This window comes from Carassius carassius, chromosome 31 (genome assembly GCF_963082965.1).
Source record: "Carassius carassius chromosome 31, fCarCar2.1, whole genome shotgun sequence".
NCBI classification, from domain to species: domain Eukaryota; kingdom Metazoa; phylum Chordata; class Actinopteri; order Cypriniformes; family Cyprinidae; genus Carassius; species Carassius carassius.
This window is the reverse complement of record NC_081785.1, coordinates 1,585,546-1,596,246: the sequence shown is the minus strand read 5'-3', so window position 1 is coordinate 1,596,246 and position 10,701 is coordinate 1,585,546. Positions and strand designations below refer to the sequence as shown.

General features: G+C 40.0%; 1 protein-coding gene across 1 annotated transcript; it reads right to left on the bottom strand.

Annotated features, from left to right (window-relative positions):
* Positions 1 to 8,599: 8,599 nt before the first annotated feature.
* Positions 8,600 to 10,489, bottom strand: LOC132111988 (phospholipase A and acyltransferase 3-like). Its single transcript, XM_059519587.1, has 4 exons — positions 10,356 to 10,489; positions 10,137 to 10,266; positions 9,276 to 9,529; positions 8,600 to 9,161 (listed from the first exon to the last, which is right to left on the bottom strand). Exons 1-4 carry the CDS (start codon positions 10,362 to 10,364, stop codon positions 9,096 to 9,098), a joined length of 459 nt encoding a protein of 152 aa, XP_059375570.1. The 5' UTR covers positions 10,365 to 10,489; the 3' UTR covers positions 8,600 to 9,095.
* Positions 10,490 to 10,701: the final 212 nt, after the last annotated feature.

Here is a 10,701-nt window from a genome sequence, read left to right as displayed (position 1 = left end):
TTATTAACGGCTTTGCTTTGCAAAAGATAACAAATAAATAATAATTTGCATTTCAATAAAGCAAATCATGACTGCTTTCTTCAAGAATCATCAAAAGTATTGTTTCCTAGTAATATATTGATATTTGTAACCAATATTAGCCAGATCTGTTACTCTAATTGGCAATGTGTGTGTGTATACATACACTGAAAAATTATTTCTCATTTCATATCAGCACTTGTGTACACGTCATCTGCTATCAATATATTTTATTAATGGGTCAGTAAGAATTAGTTAAAAAAAAATATTTGGCATAAAAAATTTAAATTCATCAAAAGTGACAGTAAAGACATTTACAATGCTACCAAAGGTTTCTATTTAAAATAAATGCTGTTCTTTTGAACATTCTATTAAAGAATCATTCAAATTAACATATTAGAACGATTTCTGAAGGATCATGTGACACTGAAGACTGGAGGAAAGATTCTGAAAAATTCAGGTTTGATCACAGGAATAATCTTACATTTTACAATATATTCAAATAGAAAACATTTCCAGTTTTAGTGTTTTGAAGGTATTTTTCATCAAGCCTTGCTGAGCATATTTTTTTCAGTAATGCTCTAACAAAATTCAATAATTGTTTGATTTCCTCCTTTAATACATCAGTTTTTCATCATCAAACCCTGAACTCTTGGAGCGTCCACTATTAACTAGTCTGGTATTTCTCAAAGAGGAGCTGTGATTACAGTCATCACGTCTCGTCCTTAAGAACAGCAGCCGCTCTCTTTGTTAAAGCAGACTGATGAATTATTTTGCATACAAAGGGGTCATTTTCTGCTTTAACAAGCGGTTGCTGTTTTCTAAAGGGACAGTCATTCTTCTTTCATTTAGCCTCCGATTATGCTCTGAGTGTTCTGTTTGATTCAAGATTCAAGATAAATTTCTACTCTGAAAACTCGCTGTAGTCTTGCGAAAGAGATAATACCTTCTGGTTAGTGATTATAGAGTTTAATTATTTACCAGGCAGTTTCAGTAATGATGAAATATATTTTTTTGAAGTTTAAATCCTAATTAGCATGGATGGAAAACATGGAATTTAGGGTGTTAAATTTAGAAGCCAGTTTTTAGAGAAAAAAAACACCTTTGACTCTTGAAATGTCTGAAAAAGCTAACTTAACACCTAAAAGTTGCTTTATTCTGCTATCATGATGCATGCGCATTCTTTCCCTGAATGTAAACAACGCTGCTGAAGGAGAACACACATGCGCTGTGCCTTGTTTACTTTCAGGGAAAGTGCACGCATGCATCATGGTACTCTCCAAAATGGCAAAGGTTTTTATCATCTGTTTAGACTCTAATTCTTACGGCACCCATTCACTGCAGAGTATCCACTGGTGCAAGTGATGTAATGCTACATTTCTCCAAATCTGTTCCAATGAAGAAACAAAGTCCTCTGCATCTTGGACTTGTCACGATCGGTGTTACAGAGAACACAGGAGAGAGAACCAAGTGCAGGTATGTGACTTTATTAAAGGGCAAATCCAAAGGGTTAAACAGTCCAGGCAGGGTCAAAACCGGTAAATCCAAACATAACATAAACAAGAAGGCAAGGCAAGGCAAGGCAAGGGCAAGAACTGACGGACATGAATTAACATTTAACATTAAACAAGGACTCCGTAACACAGACTCAGACAGACCGGGTATAAATACACAGAAGGATAAAGGGGAAACAGGAGACAGGTGGGGAACAATCAATTAACTAAACAAGGAGGAAGGTGACCAAATAAGGGAACAGGAAGTGATAAGGTGACAGACACCGTGAGAAAGGAGGACATCTAGTGGAAACCCAGGGACACAACCCAGACACTGTGACAGAACCCCCCCTCTACGGAGCGGCTCCCAGACGCTCCACGACAGACACAAAACAGACCAGGAGGGAGGCGGACAGGTGGAGGCTCAGGGGGAGGGACGGAGGGCCAGAAAAGAAAAACATGGGGAACAGGCACCAGAATGAAACACAACACAGAAAGACCAGGAGGGAGGAGGACCGGAGGAGGTTCAGGGGGAGGGACGGAGGGCCAGACTAACAGAAAGGGACAGGGACAGACATTAACACAAAAACAAAAGGAAAAAACAACATGAAGCCCCCCAGGGCGGAGCAGAAGACCACCATGTCCGTGTGGTCGGAGCGGAAGCCCCCCAGGGCGGAGCAGAAGACCGCCACGTCCTGACTCTGGAAGGTCATCGGTGACTGGCCCTGACTCTGGAAGGTCATCGGTGACTGGCCCTGACTCCGGAGGACCAGCGGTGACTGGCCCTGACTCCGGAGGACCAGCGGTGACTGGCCCTGACTCTGGAAGGTCATCGGTGACTGGCCCTGACTCTGGAAGGTCATCGGTGACTGGCCCTGACTCCGGAGGACCAGCGGTGACTGGCCCTGACTCCGGAGGACCAGCGGTGACTAGCCCTGACTCCGGAGGATCAGCGGTGACTAGCCCTGACTCCGGAGGATCAGCAGTGACTAGCCCTGACTCTGGAGAGGTCACTGGCACCTGACTCGACTCTGGAGAGTTCACTGGAACCTGACTCGACTCTGGACTGCCTGTGGAGACTTGAGACGCCTCGCTTCGGGCACCGCCTCTGGAACGGACTCGGGCACTGCCTCGGTCACGGCCTCGGGAGCAGTCTCGGGCACCGCATCGGGAGCGGCCTCGGACACCGCATCGGGAACGGCCTCCATCTCGGCATCGGGCACCGCCTCGGCCTCCGGAACAGCATCGGGCACCGCCTCGGCCTCCGGAACAGCATCGGGCACCGCCTCGGCCTCCGGAACAGCATCGGGCACCGCCTCGGCCTCCGGAACCGCATCGGGCACCGCCTCGGTCTCCGGAACCGCATCGGGCACCGCCTCGGCCTCCGGAACAGCATCGGGCACCGCCTCGGCATTGGGCACCGCCTCCGGAACGGCATCGGGCACCGCCTCAGCCTCCGGAACAGCATCGGGCACCGCCTCGGCCTCCGGAACAGCATCGGGCACCGCCTCGGCATCGGGCACCGCCTCGGCCTCCGGAACAGCCTCGGCCTCCGGAACAGCATCGGGCACCGCCTCGGCCTCCGGAACAGCATCGGGCACCGCCTCGGTCTCCGGAACAGCATCGGGCACCGCCTCGGCATCGGGCACCGCCTCGGCCTCCGGAACAGCATCGGGCACCGCCTCGGTCTCCGGAACAGTATCGGGCACCGCCTCGGGAACGTCCTCTGGGCTTTGAGGAACGGTAGACGCCTGTCTCCTCCTCCTCCGCCCTCTATGTTGGCGAGTCGGTGACACCTTGTCTGGAGACTCAGGCGTTGAGTCGGCCATCTTGTGCTGTGGCGCTGGGCTGGCGGCCATCTTGTGCTGAAAAAAAAAAGATCAGACTCAGGTCTTTCAATATAAGAATTTGATTTTTCAAATCAGTATTTTTATCATTTAGTAAAGTAACAACAGCTCTCCTCAACAAGACTTATGATTTAAGGAATCATTCCTGTCTGGAGCATCATGTGTTTGTCAGTATTACTATGGTTTAGTACGTAGTACTATGTTCAAATACAAACATGATGTCTCTTCACAGGGTGACAAGTCCATTTTTATATCCATCCATCTTAAAACATGTCATCATGTCAGTGTATATGACCATTCTACAACCCGAATTCCGGAAAAGTTGGGACGTTTTTTAAATTTTAATAAAATGAAAACTAAAGGAATTTCAAATCACATGAGCCAATATTTTATTCACAATAGAACATAGATAACGTAGCAAATGTTTAAACTGAGAAATTTTACACTTTTATCCACTTAATTAGCTCATTTAAAATTTAATGCCTGCTACAGGTCTCAAAAAAGTTGGCACGGGGGCAACAAATGGCTAAAAAAGCAAGCAGTTTTGAAAAGATTCAGCTGGGAGAACATCTAGTGATTAATTAAGTTAATGGATATCAGGTCTGTAACATGATTAGCTATAAAAGCTTTGTCTTAGAGAAGCAGAGTCTCTCAGAAGTAAAGATGGGCAGAGGCTCTCCAATCTGTGAAAGACTGCGTAAAAAAATTGTGGAAAACTTTAAAAACAATGTTCCTCAACGTCAAATTGCAAAGGCTTTGCAAATCTCATCATCTACAGTGCATAACATCATCAAAAGATTCAGAGAAACTGGAGAAATCTCTGTGCGTAAGGGACAAGGCCGGAGACCTTTATTGGATGCCCGTGGTCTTCGGGCTCTCAGACGACACTGCATCACTCATCGGCATGATTGTGTCAATGACATTACTAAATGGGCCCAGGAATACTTTCAGAAACCACTGTCGGTAAACACAATCCGCTGTGCCATCAGCAGATGCCAACTAAAGCTCTATCATGCAAAAAGGAAGCCATATGTGAACATGGTCCAGAAGCGCCATCGTGTCCTGTGGGCCAAGGCTCATTTAAAATGGACTATTTCAAAGTGGAATAGTGTTTTATGGTCAGACGAGTCCAAATTTGACATTCTTGTTGGAAATCACGGACGCCGTGTCCTCCGGGCTAAAGAGGAGGGAGACCTTCCAGCATGTTATCAGCGTTCAGTTCAAAAGCCAGCATCTCTGATGGTATGGGGGTGCATAAGTGCATACGGTATGGGCAGCTTGCATGTTTTGGAAGGCTCTGTGAATGCTGAAAGGTATATAAAGGTTTTAGAGCAACATATGCTTCCCTCCAAACAACGTCTATTTCAGGGAAGGCCTTGTTTATTTCAGCAGGACAATGCAAAACCACATACTGCAGCTATAACAGCATGGCTTCGTCGTAGAAGAGTCCGGGTGCTAACCTGGCCTGCCTGCAGTCCAGATCTTTCACCTATAGAGAACATTTGGTGCATCATTAAACGAAAAATACGTCAAAGACGACCGCGAACTCTTCAGCAGCTGGAAATCTATATAAGGCAAGAATGGGACCAAATTCCAACAGCAAAACTCCAGCAACTCATAGCCTCAATGCCCAGACGTCTTCAAACTGTTTTGAAAAGAAAAGGAGATGCTACACCATGGTAAACATGCCCCGTCCCAACTATTTTGAGACCTGTAGCAGAAATCAAAATTGAAATGAGCTCATTTTGTGCATAAAATTGTAAACTTTCTCAGTTTAAACATTTGCTATGTTATCTATGTTCTATTGTGAATAAAATATTGGCTCATGTGATTTGAAAGTCTTTTAGTTTTCATTTTATTAAAATTTAAAAAACGTCCCAACTTTTCCGGAATTCGGGTTGTATTAGTCCTCAAGCAGTTAGTGCATTTCCTGTGTATTTCCCTTTGATCTTGGTACAAAGCTGTTTTTTGTCTTTTCTTTTTTTAAATCTGTAATTATTTGTGTTTTTAGGAGCAAGCTTAAGTGATTATTTCTTTTTACATTCGTCCAAAAGACAGTAATGAGCGAGGCGCTTTTTCATTTACTTGTGCTGGTGTAATTATTTCCAGTGATGGAGAGTTTTCTTTGAGCTCTAGCTTTGCTCTTATGTGTTAATGCTGCCTCAATGAATTTATTATGCAATTTAATCTTGCATTCATATTGCAAACAATAGAGACGAAGCTTAACAGAGAAAACTGAGGTTCCGGTTCATTTCCTTTCTATTCCCAAATGGATTTCAGTTATAAAGAACTGATACAAGTACCGGATGAGTATTTGCAAACTGTTTCATCTTTGCTTTTATTTAACTTTAATAATTATAGGGAGGAAAAAGCAAGCTGTGAAAATGGTGATTATGATTAAAACAAAATCCCTACTTTATATATATATATATATATATATATAAATAAATAAATAAATTGGCTAAGTCAATAAACAATTACGTATCCTTTTATATGAATATATGAACTGGAAAGCTTGTGATTAAAGTCCAGCTGAAATATTAAAACATATCAGAGTATCATACTTAATACAATGAGACAGCTAAATTACACAGAACTTATTCTGACAGAGAGTAAATATTTGCTGCCACTTTGACTGTTTAAGTTAATTGACTTTCTTAATGCAAGACATGGTGATAAAATTGAGAATAATGAATTATGCAAATTGTTTTGAAGTGCCTGTTTGACTCTTTCACTGATGTCTTACCAAAGTAACCTGCACATCTCTGTTCACTGCAATGGCTTTGGGTTAAAAAAAGCTTAGAACCAATGAACACCTGATGAGACCAGACTGGACAGGGAAGATTGGTCTGCTAAATCATTATAGTCTCTGCTTTACTTCACAATTTTACATTATTATTTCAGCTGAAACCACCTAACATATAGCTTACATTCATTCAGCAGTTGATTTATTATTATTATTATTATTTTTGTTTAACATTTTGGGAAATGTTTTCGGAATTTTAATTATATTGCCTACTGGTAAATAGTATTACTAGTAATATTAGGCTACTTTTGTTGTATTTATTATTATTATTTTTATTAAATTTATATATAAATTATAATTTTTATATAAAATAAATATAGCCTATACAGTAATAGGTTAAAAAAATGGTTTTAAGTCTGTTATTTCCGTCTTTTGCAGTAGTGTGTCAGTAGGAAATATCAGTTTACATTTTCAGACATTCCTTTTGCCATTAATTTGAATAATTCAGTGAGATTTTTGTATGCACAAGGAGTAGTCACCGCAACACTGACCAGCTGTCACAATGTTTGGCAGGACATATAACCAGGGTATAAAGACTGTCATGATGTCTCATTGTTTTAAATGAATTTGCATGAACAGATTAATGTTTGGAGTGTGATTTGTTGAGGCTAATCCACAGAGTCGACACGTCATCGCTCGTCAACTGTTTTTGGTGCAACTAGCTCAAATCCAAGAACCACATCATAATTTCAAAAGTCTTAAATTTTTATCTTTGTGAAATATGTCTTATTTGTAAATAATAATTCCATCTGTTTAGGGAATTGTCCCTGTCACACCTACACCTCCGTCCTTTCTGTCATGCCACAGTGAACACTAAGATCATCCAAATACAGTAGGGTAAATACTTTCAGTTCTTTTGTTTGATTTCAGTCTTTCTCATGCTTATTATACACCATATACTGGTGTCAAATTGAGCTTACCGCCTTGCTGTTTCTCATTGTATAAAATATTGTCACATATTTAAAGGGATCATATGACGTTGCTAAAAAAACATTATGTTGTGTATTTGGTGTAACGCAATGTGTTTATGCGGTTTAAGGTAAAAAAAATACATAATGTACATTATTGTCGCTCCTCTATGCCTCAGCTTTCTGAAACGCATCGATTTTTACATAGTTCATCGTTCTGGAAAGCGAGGTGTGCTCTGATTGGCCAGCTATCCAGTGCATTGTGATTGGCTGATTACCTCAAGCGTGTGACAGAATTGTTATTCCCCTTAACCGGCATGACAAGACAAAAACAATAAAACCCATTATAAACGAGACATTTGTTGCATCCAGTGGGGACATAATTACTGATTATAATGACTTAAACTGTATTTTTACGCATTGAGTTGCATATCGCGCTGCATGAAACATAAAACCATGTCTGGAGAAACGACAAACAACAAGCTCTACTCTACACTGCTCAAAACTCGACATTTGAATCGTCAGTGGCAAAGGATTGGATCAGCTCTACACATGACGAAGCAGATATCATCCTCTTTTGGAAGGCCAAACAAAGAAGTTTCGCTTTCACAATGAAACACAGCAGCAACAATACTACAGTGAGAATCAAAGTTACACCTCCTTTCTTTGCGTGAACATTTAGGCGGCATTATGCAAATCTTCCCACATTGTGATGTAGACATGTTGGTGCATGTTAGAACGAACTGTTTTAGGGGCGTGGTCTTAACTTTGATAAAGAATATCTCTTAGGATATGAGACTATAGTCTTTGCAACTTTACAGATCTTCTTTATGCACCAAGAGCTTGTAACACGCCAAAGAGAAAGGAAAATTTTATATTGCATAATTTATGACCACTTTAATGAGAATTTTATATACAGTACAGACCAAAAGTTTGGACACACCTTCTCATTCAAAGAGTTTTCTTTATTTTCATGACTATGAAAATTGTAGAGTCACACTGAAGGCATCAAGGGCTATTTGAGCAAGAAGGAGAGTGATGGGGTGCTGCACCAGATGACCTGGCCTCCACAGTCACCGGACCTGAACCCAATCCAGATGGTTTAGGGGTGAGCTGGACCGCTCTTTTTTGTTATGTATATAATTCCACATGTGTTAATTCATAGTTTTGATGCCTTCAGTGTGAATCTACAATTTTCATAGTCATGAAAATAAAGAAAACTTTTTGAATGAGAAGGTGTGTCCAAACTTTTGGTCTGTACTGTATATATAGGTTGATTTTTAACATTTAGCTGACACTTTTATCCAAAGGGACTTACAATTGCTATATATATATATATATGTCAGAGGTCGCACGTCTCTGGAGCAACTAGCGGTTAAGTGTCTTGCTCAGGGACACATTGGTGTCTCACAGTGGATTCGAACCCAGGTCTCTCACACCAAAGCCATGTGTCTTATCCACTGTGTTAACACCACCCACTGACTGGAATCTTTTTTTATAATGCATTGATCAAAAATGACCCATAAGTTTGGGTGAAGTCATTTTAATAAACACTTTCTGAGTTTTACAAATTGTTAGTTAGCAGTGAAACATGGCACATGAAAATCTGCAGATTTATATATCAAATTTACATGAATCTAAAAGTCCAGAGACAATTAATTTCCTCAATTCTATATATTAGCTATGATTCAGAAACACACAAGATAGCATATTTTTCCCTCCAACTACAAAACGTAAAAAAATTATAAAGTCACTTTTTGTGAAAGAGACATTTTGCTAGTTAATGTAGATAAACTGGTTGACTTTTAATTGTTAAAGCAAGTCCAAAGCAAACTTTAACTCTCTGGACACATAGACATATTGAAAATTGAAAATATTCAGATGACAAATACATTTACAAAAAAAAAAAAAATTATGTAGCTAGACTTTTAAGATTGTATTTAACACCAAAGTTGTAAAAAAAAAAAAAAAAAAAGCTTTTGTATGATCTTGAAGTGTTGCGTCTTCATGCAAAAGAAGTGGCTCAAATCGTTTTCTTCTCAAATAAATCTTTCCAGGTGGGAACTATCTTGGAGTAGACTTTTTCAATCTGGAAACAGTTTTCAGAAAAGTTACTAAAATGTTCTTGACTATCAGTGTTTTCCAAAATAGTAATATGCAAAAAAAAATATAAATATATATATTTTATGTCGAATTGTCTTACCTGCTCTGACTTTTTAACCCCGTATCGTAACATTGTGGCCTGATGTTCGCTGTTGTTAAACAGGATGTCAAAGGTGATGGGTTTCGTTATGATTTCATCGATCTCCGGCTTGATGAGAACGTAGAAATCTCGTGGTGGATGCTTGTCATCCAAGTAGTTTCTTACCTTGTATTTCTTCCCAACTACGTCAAGCGGGTCTAGCTTTACAGAGGCGTTTATAGCTCGGCCGAAAAGGAGGAGTTTGGTGTCTGAATCTAGAAAAGAGATGTTATGAGGACAGTAATAAGATTTAATTTGCTGGCTCATGTCATCTAAGATGTAGATGAATTTGTTTCTTCATCAGATTTGGAGAAATGTAGCATTGCATCACTTGCTCACAAGTGGATCCTCTGCAGTGAATGGGTGCCGTCAGAATGAGAGTCCAAACAGCTGATAAAAACATCACAATAATCCACAGCACTCGAGCCCATCAGTTAATGTCTTGTGAAGTGAAAAGATGCGTGTTTCTAACAAACAAATCCATCATCATCATCATTTTTTTTTCTTGTTTCTGTCTAAAATACCAAGTCCTCGATCCATAATAACATTTTCTCCAGTGAAAAAATTATCTCATCTGAATCAGGAGAGAAATTATGGAATACTTGTGGATTATTGCAATGTTTTTATCAGATGTTTGGACTCTCATTCTGACGGCACCCATTCACTGCAGAGCATCCTTTGGTGAGACAGTGATGCAATGTTACATTTCTCAAAAAGTTCTGATAAAAACAAACTCATCTACATCTTAGATGACCTGTAGGTGAATAGAATTTGGTTCATTTTTTGAACAAACCATTCTTTTAAAAGATCACACAAACTCACCTCTGATGGTCAAATGGGCCACATAAGGAACTCCGTCTCTTTCACCATAATAAACGGCAAAATGAGAAAAGTAACTGTTGCCAGGAAACTCAAGTATATCTCCGGGGTACAGCTTCGGATGAGAGTTACGCTGAAAGAAAACAAAACATAAAAACAAAACTGTTTAAAAGATATCATGAAAATAGATTTTAAAAGCATTATCACATCAGAATTGCTTACCAGTCCCATTGATGTCCACTGTGCTATCTATGCCTTTACTGTAAAGAATGCTGAAGACGTACAGTGAGTGCTTCATTAAAGAGTACTGAAGCATTAATCACATCTGATATCACAAATGTCAAAGGGCAGATTTAGCGATACAGACTAGTGTGACAAAGTATGATCATCTCTAAAAACACACACCCAGGAACTATCCTTCAGTGCCTCCAGAGAAGACATTCAAATAAAGGCCTTTATTATTGCTCTCTGTGAATGTGTGATGCTGGATATTAATATGTGAATGTCTAAATGAGCAATTGGAATTTAATCAATTGCAACTGGAACTGCATTGCTTTTTATTTATATT